The following is a 13,711-nucleotide window of genomic DNA, read 5'->3' as shown; positions in this document are numbered from 1 at the left end:
AGGGAGGGCGGAGGACGGCTCGGCCCCACCCAGCCCGGCCCCGGACCCGCTCCAGACGCCCAGTGCAGTGATGCCGCCCGCAGAACCCTGCAGGAGGGGACCGGGAGGGTCTTTGGGGGCTGATGAAGGGGGCTCGAGGAAGGGATCCCTGCGGGGGAGGACCCCTCGTGTGCTTTTGGATGACACAGGTTTTTATCAGGAGAGTTTGTGGGTCACGTTGGAAGAGCAAAATGCCTAGAGGGTGGGCAGACAGGACGGAGCTGGTGATTCCATCCTCCCCCGCGGAAGACGGGTCTAGCGCTTTCTGGCATGCTTCTCCTGGCCTGGGCTTGCTGCGGGTTCAGGTGTTTCTGGGAGAGGAGGGGTCCTGTCTCGCAGACACCCCAGCCTCCCTGCTCCTGGCGGCCCGGGGTGGGGCCAGCGGCTATTTGTGGCTGTTGACTGAAGGAAACTCCTCTCATCCCCCAGGGGTCCCTGCCCTACCTGGCAAGGGGAAGGGCAGGGAGTCCTGTGCGAGGGGAATGGAGACAGAGCTGGAGAGTTCCTGATGAGGAACTGGGGAGGGGCCTCTGCAGTGTCTGCCCCCTGCCCCCAGGCCCAACCCCGAGGGCCACAGTGCAGGCCTTTATCTGCCTTCCTGGAGATTGGGCCTCGTGGCCCCAAGAACAAGGCACTGAGGGTAGAGATACCTCAAGGTGGCCCCAACCAAAATCAGCACTTGGGTGTTTTTTACTCAAAGCGGGTAACTTTTCTGATTTTGTTATTTCAGGAAAAGGCCATGCCTAGAGCATTATATCCATCCTAGCACTAAGTCAAACATGTACAGGCAAATCTCCATTTAATGTTTTATTTGGGAAGAAAGAATTGCAGTTCAGGGCATCCATGTAGACCAGGTGGTCCTCAGTATGTCGGAACAACACAGAGAAGGCTGGAGGTTTTATCAAAAGAAATGTCAGTATAGCTCTTTGAGAAAGTTTATTGGCACCGGGAAGGGTCCTGGGAGCTGGCAAGCTACAACTGGTGAGCAACTGGGCAGGCAAAATTATTCCTAGAGCTTCAGCAAGTTATCTCAGCAGTTATGGATAAAGCTGGCCTCAGCTTACAGCAGGCAGTTTCACCAGCTGGATGTGCAGAGAATTACATTACTAGATTAATGTTATGTGCCTGGGGTGCTTTTATCCCTGGCTTCTTGACTTTTAATTGGGTGTGATAAGAATTACTTAATTTGGTGTAATCCACTTCCACAGCACTGAGCATACTTAGGATGTACTGAGGCTTGCTGAATTATCAGTGCATACCCCGCCCCAGGAAGGTTAATGAAGTAGGATTACTACTTAAGCTAAGACCTTTATTAAAATTTTGTCCTCTGGCTCACGCCTATAATCCCAACACTTTGGGAGGGCAAAGTGGAAGGATCACTTGATCCCAGGAATTCAAGACCAGCCTGGGAAACAAAGGGGAGACCCCGTCTCTACAAAAAATAAAAAATTAGCCAGGCGTGGTGGGACATGCCTGTGGTCTCAGCTACTCAGGAGGCTGAGATGCGAGGATCACTTGAGCCCAGGAGGTTGAGGCTGCAGTAGGTCACGCACACACCCCTACCAGGAATTATCAGTCCTTGTTTGGATTTCCACAGCTCCAAAGATTTCCCGACTGTTTTTCAGTGCCCACAGTGCCTAGATCTAGACCTTAAATGAAGATTAACAAATGCCAGCTGGGCATGGTGGCACACCCCTGAAGTCTCAGCTACTCTGGTGGTTGACACAGGAGGATTGCTTGAAGCCCAGGAGTTTGAGGCTGCAGTGAGCTGTGATCGCACCACTGGACTCCAGCCTGCGTGACAGAGCAAGACTTTCGTCTATTAAAAAAAAAAAAAATTAAAACAAAAACAAATACCATTTGCCCAGTGAATAGTAATCTAAGGCCCAAGGAAAGACATATTGTAAAATATATTTTACATAATTCAGGCAGTATGAATTCTTAAGCACTGAGTTTATGGGTTTGTGTCTAAAAAAATAGCAAAGCCATTGGCCAATGGTCCTTGGTTCAGAGAGTGGTGAATTATATTACTCATGTCATCTTTCAGACAGTGTCTGGGGCCACAATATAGCTTTTAACCTTAGTTGCTTTTTCTTTTTTTAGAGAAATGTATCTTTGCATTCCCAACCCTCAGAATCCATGGGTACACCTGAATGACGTTAACTCAAAGTAAATTGTCACTGGTGGGCCTGTGAATTGTGTGTAAGCTCAAAAAGCATCACTTGACCTGACTTTCTTTCCTGCCACGTCACTGAATTCTGACATAGAATCTCACTAAAATCCCCACCAGCAAGATTAAGAAGGCCCCCAGGAGCAGAAGCCCTCGCCGCAGCACCAGCTGTGTCCTGGACAACTTAGCACTGTCCTGTGGATGTTCTGGCAAAGGTTCTTCTTGGCGCATCTGCTGATCCAACTGAGTCTCGCCCGTCTTTCCAACATCGTTCATTAAAATTCCTTCATGGTTTTCAGGGCACCCTGGGAGGAAAAAGGACCTTAGCAGCTTAAAAGGTTACGTTTTTTTCATTTGTATAAAGGGTTATGTATAAAAGGAATATGTGCTAATAGCTGAGAGAAAGTTAATTCAGGATGCTATTGCTACAGTGAATAAATAAAAGAAATCCTATCCCAGAGTGCCTCTCCACTCACTCCTTCACAAACACCGATGATCCTACCGGGGCTGGCTTGGGTGCTCCAGGGAGCACTCTCCCAGGAGCTAGAGAAATAAGGTAGCCCTCTCCATTAAACTTCACAGGGAAGCCCTCTCCATTAAAATTCACAGGGTTACAGGCATGATGGCTCTTGCCTGTAATCCCAGCAGTTTGGGAGGCTGAGGCAGGCAGATCACCTGAGGTTGGAAGTTAGAGACCAGCCTGACCAATATGGAGAAACCCCGTCTCTACTAAAAATAGAAAATTAGCCGGGCATGGTGGCACATGCCTGTAATCCCAGCTACTCGGGAGGCTGAGGCAGTGAGGCAGGAGAATCACTTGAACCCAGGAGGCGGAGGTTGCAGTGAGCGAAGATGGTGCCATTGCACTCTAGCCTGGGCAACAAGAGCAAAACTCCATCTCCAAAAAAAAAAAAAAAAAAAGATTCACAGGGGAAATTTTCAAGGAGCCAACACCAATTTAATAAGCATTTCAGAACAAAACACAAGGGGAAACAACCTAAGAAATAATTCAAGGCTGGGCGTGGTGGCTCACACCTGTAATTCCAACACTTTGGGAGGCTGAGGTGGGAGGATCCCTTGAGCCCAGAAGTTCAAGACCAGCCTGGGCAACATAGTGACACCTCATCTCTACGAACAAAAACTTCGCTGGGCATGGTGGCGCATGCCTATAGTCCCAACTACTTGGGAGGCAGAGGTGGGAGGATCACTTGAGCCCAGGAGTTCGAGGCTGCAGTGAGCTATGATTGTAATACTGCAGTCCAGCCTGAGTGACCAAGAGAGACCTAGTGTCCAAAAAAAAAGAAAGGAAGAAAGAATACAAGGCTGTTCCCAGAATGGGAGAAAGATGTGACCGTTCACATCAAAGGACCTACTAAGTATTGAAGGAGTGCAGGGAATTTCACCCCAAGATATGGCTCCCTCCTATAATGAGTATTTTAAATTAAAAACTCTTTAGAGATCAACAGGCCTTGAAAGAGACTTTTCCCCCTCCTACATGAAAGCCAGACAAACCCACCAAGAAGAACGATTGCCAAACCTTTTACACAATAATGCCAGTCTCTCAGGTTCATTCAACTTCCAAAGAGAACCAGTCTCTCCACCCTGCCCCCAGTCCATTCATTCTGCCAAATATCCATTCATTTTCCCTAGTAATCATTTACTATCCCTCAACAGAAGCACCAAATGCCCCATCTCCTCTCTCCCCTCTGAAAGTTGGTTATATGCGTGTTGGTCCTCACTGCGAGGTTGCGTAATCACTGTGATTCTTCCCTTGTGCACGGTTAAATACATTTGTATGTCTTTTCTCTTACTGATCGGCCTTATTATAAGTTGATTTTTCAGTGAACCACCGAGGGCAAGGGAAAAGCTTCTCCTTCACCCCAACAGTTTCAAGCAGATAATGACTCACATCTAGACTTAGTGTCAAGACACTTCAGAACAGTCAGAGTAATAGGCCAGGCATGGTGGTTCACACCTGTAATCCCATTACTTGGAGAGGGTAAAGCAGGAGGATTGCTTGAATCCAGAAGTTCAAGACCAACCTGGGCTGCAAAGCAAGACCTGGTCTCTACAAAAATATTAAAGAGTTAGCTGAGCATAGTGGCACGCACCTGTAATCCCAGCTACTCAGGAGGCTAAAATGGGAGGACTGCTTGAGCCCAGGAGTTTGAGACTGCAGTGAGCTATAATTGCACCACTGCACTCCAGCCTGGGTGACAGAACAAGATCCTATCTCAAAAAAAAAAAAAAAAAAAAGGAATAATAATAAGAAAATATCCTAAAATGAAGGCAGATTACATAATGGCACAAGAATAAGCTTAGCCATCCCACTTCCTAATGAGCATAAGTGGATGAATGTTAGGAATGTAGCAATATCCTCAGAGTTCTGAAAGAAAATCATTTTGGGCTGGGTGCAGTGGCTCACGCCTCTAATCCCAGCACTTTGGGAGGCTGAGACAGGCAGATCGCTTGAGCTCAGGAGGTCAAGGCTGCAGTGAACCATGATCGCACCACTGCACTCCAGCCTGGGTGACAGAAAGAGAAAGAGAAAGAGGGAGGGAGGGAGGGAGGAAAGAAGGAAGGAAAGAAGGGAGGAAGGAAAGGAGGGAGGGAGGGAGGGAGGAAAGGAAGGAAGGGAAGGAAGATAGGAAGGAAAATAGGAAGGAAGGAAAGAGAGAGAGAAAAAAAGAAAATCATTTTGAACAGAGTCATATCAGCTCACTCTTAACAAAATGCATTCCCTGGTCAGGCAGTCCTGGGTGCTTCTCAACCCCAACAGGGGTAGTATGAAGTAAGTGCCATTGTTAGGCCGGGCACAGTGGCTCACGCCTGTAATCCCAGCACTCATGCCTCACGCCTGGAATCCCTGTAATCCCAGCACTCATGCCTCTAATCCCAGCACTTTGGGAGGCTGAGCCAGGTGGATCACTTGAGGTCAGGAGTTCAAGAAAAGTCTGGCCAACATGGTGAAACCCGGTTTGTGCTAAAAATACAAACATTAGCGGGGCGTGGTGGCACACGCCTGTAATCCCAGCTACTGGGGAGGCTGAGGCAGGAGAATCACTTAAACCTGAGTTAGAGGAGGTAGAGGTTGCAGTGAGAAGCCGCTGAACTCCAGCCTGGCAAGGAGCCTTGAGCCTCTGTCACAAAAACAACAACAACAGAGATAAGTGCTATTGTCAGGCAGATTTCACAAATCAAGGAAACTGGTAAGATGGTGGAAAACATCGACCAACCCTTCCCTGAAGATCATTATAGAATCTGAATAAAACAAATTAAATATCGTCTTGAAGGCATCAGAATGCAAACAATGTAATGAAGAGTCACCAGGGCAAGATCCAGGGGATAAAGGAAACTCAGAGGGGCCGCCCAGCCTCTAGAGCTGCCTTGGATCAGAGTTCATTCAGATCAGAAAGATCAGAGGATGCAGGTCAGAGAGAGCTACATCCAGATCACGTGACGGAGACGCTGATCAGGACTTTGGGGACTTGGGTACCTACCAAGAATCAGGCTCTGGCAAACCTCTTTGTATTTGAGGTTAGAACCCCAAAGGGCTGCATCCAAGACTTAAGGATGAACCACTCTGGGTGCGGTGGCTCACACCTGTAATCCCAGCACTTTAGGGGGCCGAGGAGGGCAGATCACTTGTGGTCAGGAGTTCGAGACCAGCCTGACCAACATGGTGATACCCCATATCCACTAAAAATACAAAAATTAGCCAGGTGTGGTGGCACGTGCCTATAATCGCAGCTACTCAGGAAGCTGAGGCAGGAGAATCACTTGAATCTGGGAGGCAGAGCTTGCAGTGAGCAGAGATCACGCCACTGCACTCTAGCCTGGGCGACAGAGCAAGACTCCGTCTCAAATTAAAAAAAAAAAAAGCATGAACCAGAAGAAGTAAACCAAGCCTCACACTGGCTGCAGCACACCTTCAGGTCGGCTGGATGCTCCAGAAAGCTCCATTTCCAAGATTGCCCTAGACTGCTGGTCACCCTCAGTGTCCAAAAGAAGCAAAAGAAAATCCTCTCTGAAGATAAATAGACAACATTCTTTCAGGCTCAAGTTACTTCTATGAACAATTTTCAAATATAAATTCTGGAACATAATAAAAGATAACCAGTCAGGTGCAGTGGCTCATGCCTGTAATCCCACTGCTTTGGGAGGCCAAGGCAGGAGGATTGCTTGAGCCCAAGATGTAGAGGCTGCAGTGAGCTACCATCGTACCATTGCACACCAGCCTGGGCAACAGGGTGAGACCCTCTCTCTATTTAAAAAAACTTTTTAAAATTATTTTATTTTATTTATTTACTTTTTTGAGACGGGTCTCGCTCTGTCACCCAGGCTGGAGTACAGTGGTGCAGTCTCCGCTCACTGCAAGCTCTGCCTCCCGGGTTCACGCCATTCTCCTGCCTCAGCCTCCCGAGTAGCTGGGATTACAGGCGCCCGCCACCTCACCCAGCTAATTTTTTGTATTTTTAGTAGAGATGGGGTTTCACTGTGTTAGCCAGGATGGTCTCAATCTCTTGATCTTGTGATCCACCCGCCTTGGCCTCCCAAAGCGCTGGGATTACAGGCGTGAGCCACTGTGCCCGGCCTAATTTTTTTTATTTTAAAAAAATTAATTTAAAAATAAATTAAAATCAAAGATAACCAGACACACAACACAGGAGCCTAGACAACATGAATGAAAATTGGCAGAAACAACACAATTGACCATTGACTGCATATCAGACAGTCTATGGAATCAAAGGGTTATTAAATGATAAAGGAGCAAGGATTACTGTGAGTGGGTGGCTAACTGCCTAACGGGCCAGGAATTGGGTAGGGGGGGGATTACTCAACTGACTGAAGAAAACCATAACCACATTTGCGTGATGTGCATCACAAGCAAACGTCCAAGCAAACAACCTGTTTAAAGTCCACAAGTGTCTGCACCATGAACAGCAGGGACCCCATTAAAACAAACAAATGTCAGTTTCCAAGCTATGGTAGAAGCACAGTATCTCCAAGTGTTGGAAATGCCTGGAAAGTGCTTGCAGAAATTAGGGGAGGCACTGGGGAGCTTTCAGTCATCTATAGCAGTCTACTAATGTGTGGAATTAAAGTAAATAAACTTGAAGTCAGTTTACCTTGAATTGCTTGTTACTTGACTTTATCATGTGTTTCTGAAACACTATTGCCCTGTTTAAATGAGAGCTCATAGCAGCAAATCTAGCTGTGTCTCACAAACAGCCCCTCCAGTCCCACCTAGACAACCCTGTCCAAGGGCTGAGGGAGTCATATCATACCTGGGTGAAATGGGTCCTGAGGGAGAGCGGAATTCCCACTCCGAGCCACATCTGCTTTCAAATTGGCGTGTACCTGAGCCTGGAAAATGAAACTCAGTCAGTCCTTCAGGCTTCATGATGGTGTTAATAAGGTCGACCTTATTAATAAACTAGTTAATAATAATAATAATAAACGAGTTAATAAACTCAACCATCTAGTTTAGGAAAAGCCAAGCCATTTTCCTTAATTGGCATGTACAGCAGAAGCTCCTCTTATTCACAGGTCATCTTTCATAAAGATTGAAATGGGACCAGGCTCAGTGCTCACACCAGTTATCCCAGCACTTTGGGGGGCTGAGGAGGGAGGATTGCTTGAGCCCAGGAATTCAAGGCCAGCCTGCGCAACACAGCAAGACCCCATCTCAACTAAAAAATTAAAAACGAAAAACAAAAAAACCCAGCCAGGCATGGTGGTGTATGTCTGTATTCCCCACTACTCAGGAGGCTGAGACAGGAGGATCACTTGAGCCCAGGAGGTTAAGACTCCAGCGAGCTGTGATCCTGCCACTACAGTCCAGCCTGGGTGACAGAGTGAGAGCCTGTCTCTTAAGAAAAAGGAAACAGAAAAGGTTGAAATGGGGTCCATGAGAGGGAAGGTGGCATGGGAACAGTACAGGGTGAGGGAGACAGGGACAAGAGAAGGACAAAGATCATTTGGAACTCTCCCTTCTTTTTATCTCTTTTTTCTTTTTTAAAAATTTTTATTTGCAGAGACAGGGCCTCGCTCCATCACCCAGGCTGGGGTGCAGTGGTGCAATCACAGCTCACCGCAGCCTCGAACTCTTGGGCTCAAGCGATCCTCCCGCCTCAGCCTCCTGAATAGCTGGGACTACAGGCATAAGCCACCATACCTCGACTCATCTCATTTTTCTACCACCTATTTCTAGACCTCACACTGACCCTAGAAAGTTGAAGGGAAGGATGCACACAAGCATCTTAACAAAACATTTGGCAATCATAAAAACGACATCAGGATGACTTTGATGCATCCCACCTTTCTCTCCAGTTCTAATTCTTGTCCTGAAATTGGATTTTCCTGCACAAGGGTGGCAGCCTGGCATGGGAGACAAGGAAGAAAGGAGGCCCCTGTTTTTCTGGGAATGGATAAAGCTGGGGTCATCTGGCCCTTCACATCTGAACTGTCTAGTTAAAACAACAAGAAAAATAGTATTTGTGAGATAAGAAGAAAGAAAATGAGAAAAGAACTTTCCAAAAGAAAAAAGGGAGAGCCAGATCAGATCCTGTTTTTCTAGGAGAGGAACCTTTACCAGGACAGAATGAACATAGTTACCTGCTGACACGCTTTTTTCCAATTTAGCTGAATAATAAAGCCTAGAAAACACACAGCTTGAAAGACTGTACAGATGATGATCCCTGACCACAGACCTAGAAATAGAAATATTTAATAGAAGTTAATTCCATAGAAAACCAGCTGCCCCTGGGGAATATGTTTTGTCTATCTCATTTCTATCAGCCATACTTAATATCTGCTTTCATGGCTGAGGTGGAGCCCACAGTGGGCCAGAGACCTCTACCCTGCTCCTCCTCGGGCTTCCAGAAAGTTCCAGAAGGTGCTGGAAAGCCCAGTACTCCCTGAGGCCACCCCCAAAAGGGCCATCTCCTTTGGTTCAGGATTTCAGAACAAATATTTAGAGGACATTTTTGGCCTTACTGATTATGATGCTTGAATATTAAGAAAAATGCCAGTTACAAGGAAATTAAAATTTCCCAGGACCAACTACTTCTGCCCTAGTTTCCTCAAAAAAGGGGACTAACATATATATAAATAAAAAAAAAAAAGCAGAAATCACTAGCCATATAAATTACTAATGTTCTCTCCCTCAGAGTTCCTGCTAGACCTTGGACCTTAACTTGCTTCTGACACAGACTTTGCTGGAAGCTTCCAGAGCAGGGCTGGGCACCCAGAGATGACTGGAGAACACCAAAGGCAGGCCAGGTGGGAACGGATGGCGGGAAAAGCCCTGTGGATCTCAAGGCACCACGTAGGGCACAGAGGGAGACCCCAGATGAGGAGGGTTTTTTGGTCAATAGTAAACTAATGGAAGAACAAAAAGCTTCAACAATAACCAAAAGACAAGGGCCTGACCGTAATAAAAACAGACCTATGTCTCACAACGTGCAGCATCCTGCCCAAGAACCCACCCCCTATCTACAATAAACCCAGGAAGCCAGCCTTCCCTAAATCAGGCTCGCAGGAAGCAAGATTGCCACCTCTGGTGACAATCCAGGAAGCTAACCAGTAACTTCTGTAACAATTGGCCCCAGATGGCCAGGACTTGATTAGCAACTGACAGCTTCCCTAATTTTGGTCTGCACTTCCAACTTAGAACCAACCAGAGAAAGTAAAATACATCCCCCCTAACCAATCACATGAGGCCCATTTCTAGTCAGCTACCTCCAACATCCCCCAGATCAACAACCTCCACTCAGGGCACACCTGCAGCCTCCCCTTTTATCCACTGTGACGCTTTCCCACTCCTTTGCCTGCCTTTGAGTCTCTGCCCAAATGCAAGTGATGGCGGCCAACACCCTTGCTGAGAATACACAGCCTTTGCTGGTCTTGCTTGGTTGGTCCTGGTTGATTTCCACAGCTGTCCAGATCTATGTAAGGGTTAACGTGGCTAGTCTGGGTTCCTGGTTTATGGATTTGGTACAGGGTCTATAGCTCTGTTTTCTTGGTACCAATCACATGTTCAGGTATGATCAGCCTGCCCTTTTGTTTGTTTGTTTGTTTGTTTGCTTTTTAGAGGCAGGGTCTTGCTCTGCTGCTCAGGCTGGAGAGCAGTGGCATGACCACAGCTCACTGCAGCCTCCAACTCCTGGAGTCAAGTGGTCCTCCCGCCTTGGCCTCCCAAAGCACTAGGATTATAGGTATGAGTCACTGCGCCCAGCCTCGCCTGCTCTTAGAATAGTATAGTTGGTGCCACCTGCTAGTCCTATACAAAATTAGTAAAAGGAAGCTACTGACTTCCACTTTCAAATCCAGTGTTCTCAGTACATAGAAACTACAAGCTCACCTGAACCATCTTAAACAGGAAATAACCAGCTACCTCCAGCTATAATCTGAAAGTTATGAATTAGATTTCCAATAATTTTAGCATACATCATTTAAAAGATTTCTATTTGACCCAACCTAGGAGCCCAAAGTAGGATGGTTATTAGAATCTCATGGGCAAGGTCCAGGAATTTACATATTTACAACATCTCCCAGGGATTCTGAGGGTCATTATGATTTCCTGGGGTTGCTTCTGAGAACCTGCAGAATTCTGATGCTCTCCTAGACACCTTGTGTAGGTATACTGCATACCATACCAGAGGAGATATGAGACTCAAAACCAATTCATACCACACTTTCTTCTAATAGGTGGGTGGAGGGATTGACTACAGTCTTCTCACAGAGCCCTCACATCCCCAGGGCCCCTACCATTTCTTTTCAGTGATTCTCAACTTCCTCTTCTACTTTGCACAGTTAGTTATGCTTTTTTTTTTTTTTTTTTTTTTTTTTTTTTTTTTTTTTTTTTTAGATAAAATCTCACTCTGTTGCCCAGGCTGGAGTGCGGTGCGGTGGTGCCATCTTGGCTCACTGCAGCCTCCACTTCCCAGGTTCAAGCAATTCTTGTGCCTCAGCCTCCCAAGTAGCTGGGACTACAGACGCACACCACCACACCTGGCTAATTTTTGTACTTTTAGTAGAGACGGGGTTTCGCCATGTTGCCCAGGCTGGTCTCAAACTCCTAACCTCAAGTGAACTGCCCACCTCAGCCTCCCAAAGTGGCTGGAATTACAGGCATGAGCCATTGTGCTTGGCCTAGATATATTTTGTTAAATGAATAGGTGAGCCAAGGACAGCACTTGGGATATAGATGGATTTATATTTCAAAGCAGGTTCCTCATGCCTGTAATCCCAGATACTTGGGAGGCAAAAGTGGGAGGATCACTTGAATCAAGGAGTTTGAGACCAGCCTGGGCAACATAGCAAGATCCCATCTATAAAAAATGAAACAAGGGAATAAAGTAGATTCCTCTTCTGAAAAAGTTGAACTCATAGAAGTAGAGAGTAGAATGATGGTTACCAGGGACTGGTGGCAAGGAGGGGAGGGCGTGGGAATGGGGAGTTGTTAAGGTGCAAAGTTTCTGATAGACAGGAAGAATAAGTTTTGAGATCAATTGCACACCAAGGTGACTAGTCAATGTACTGTACATTTCAAATTAACTAGGTAAATTTGAAATGTCTCGCCATAAAAAAAGTGGTGATAAGTATGTTAATTAGCTTGATCTAATTGTTCCACATTCTATAAATATATCAAAATACCACACTGTACCCCATAAATGCAAACAATTATAATTTATCAATTTAAAACATAAAAGATATAAAAAAGAGAATTTAAAGTATTTCCTTAATACCTTATACTGATTGCATGTTACAATAATATTTTAGATATATTGTGTTACATAAAATATATTTTGTAATAATATTTTAGATATATTGTGTTACATAAAATATATTACTTTAAAAATAAAAATAAATTAAGATTCCTATAATATTTGTGTTAGCTAAGCAATGGCAAATCCAAAACATGAATCATACAAGAAACTCAGCTAAATAATTTTCTGCACTATCATGCAAGCCCAGTGAACTTTGCATTGGCAATTCTATTCTTTGAACAACTCCTGTATTTTTAATTAAAATATTATTGAACTTGAGAAAAATGTGCCACATAAAGGAACATACTGAACTGGAAGCTCCCTGTAGCTATCAGTTGACTTCTCACCACCTCTGAGCCTGCCAAGTACAGATGGATCAAAACAAGCCTCGCTTTAAGTCGGTCACTACTCATCCCAAAGATGAATGTCCAGGTTTTCATATCATCATTTATTAACTGCCAATGTATTCCTAATTATTATTTTAGAAATCAAAGCTGGGCAGTCATTTATTTCTGTACTTTTTAAAAAGATTAGCTCTGGTAATTTCAGATGCTGTGGATTAAGTTTTTTCTTCCAAATGTGGGAAGGTGCTCAAGTCCACCCTCTTCCTTCTGTGCTGTTCACACCGACCACGTGCATGGCCTTATGAGGAGACCCACAGGCACAGAGCTAAGGCTGTGCGAGGAGGGAGGTGGAGGCTGTGGAGCGCAATGAGTGTGATGAGAAGGGCAATGGCCACCTGTTGCCCTCCAAGGATCCAGCCACGCTGCTTGGTGAACACACGGGGCGCTGCTCTAGGATGCACAGTGCCACCGTGAGTGCTGACCCCGCGGCACCCCACGCACACAGGACAGACCGCCTACGATGGCCTCAGCCCTGCAGAGTCACCCACAGGGGATCACACGCTGTCTCTAAAGAACAGCATGGAACATGCAAACGGGAAGCTTCCGAATGCTTCTTCAGCGGTTCCTACTGTCGCCTCCTTTAGAGAAGTGAGGGCTGGATGATTCAGGATAGGAGGTGAGTAGAAAGGGCATCTGTGCTCAAGTGTGTCAGCATGGAAGATCGCCCGCAGGGGTGTGAGGGGCAGGACAATGCAGCCTTGGGGCCCTGGCTAGAGCTGGAGGTCACCTCCTGAATGCCCTCTACGCTCTCTAACAAGACACAGAATGGACGTCGGTGAGTTCCCGAGTTTCAGCAGTGAGCCTCAGTCAAAGGCCTGTGTGCTCCGACAGACATTTCCTGGACTGGTGAGCAGCTAAGCCCTGCCTGCAGAGGTTAGAGCTTACCCATCACTCCAAGTTTGGTTGCGAACATCAGCGTTATCCCGATGGGGAGGCCAACCATGTAGTACCCAACGGTATTCACAATGGCTCCAACCTTCTGATTTCCGCTCCCCCTCAGAACGCCACTGCTCGTGCACTGCAGGCAGAAAGCATTCCATCAGTCGGCGCTCCTGAAACACTCCCATCTCGTGAGCACTTCATTTCTGTGGGACTCTGACACTAAAACCCATAAGGTGACAGTATCCTTCTAAATAAAATGTGATAACAATATTCAATCTTCCTACCTACCCTGACCTGTCCTCTCAGCTGAAATTTACCACCATCAGAAGAAATCCCGGCCGGGTGCGGTGGCTCAAGTCTGTAATCCCAGCACTTTGGGAGGCCGAGACGGGCGGATCACAAGGTCAGGAGATCGAGACCATCCTGGCTAACACGGTGAAACC

General features: G+C 46.3%; 1 protein-coding gene across 1 annotated transcript in view; it reads right to left on the bottom strand.

Moving 5' to 3' along the window:
• Positions 1 to 2,097: 2,097 nt before the first annotated feature.
• Positions 2,098 to 13,711, bottom strand: part of SLC47A1 (solute carrier family 47 (multidrug and toxin extrusion), member 1) — a 95,648-nt gene continuing 84,034 nt past the window's right edge. The window contains exons 12-15 of the mRNA XM_011955025.1: positions 13,272 to 13,404; positions 8,828 to 8,922; positions 7,498 to 7,576; positions 2,098 to 2,514 (exon numbers count right to left, since the gene is read on the bottom strand). Coding sequence (XP_011810415.1) covers positions 2,288 to 2,514; positions 7,498 to 7,576; positions 8,828 to 8,922; positions 13,272 to 13,404 — 534 coding nt within the window. The 3' untranslated portion in view covers positions 2,098 to 2,287. The remainder of the gene's footprint in view (positions 2,515 to 7,497; positions 7,577 to 8,827; positions 8,923 to 13,271; positions 13,405 to 13,711) is intronic.

This window comes from Colobus angolensis, unplaced genomic scaffold, assembly GCF_000951035.1.
Source record: "Colobus angolensis palliatus isolate OR3802 unplaced genomic scaffold, Cang.pa_1.0 Scaffold392, whole genome shotgun sequence".
Lineage (NCBI taxonomy): Eukaryota > Metazoa > Chordata > Mammalia > Primates > Cercopithecidae > Colobus > Colobus angolensis.
Note: the sequence above shows the minus strand (reverse complement) of the source record. Positions and strands in the feature narration are given on the sequence as shown.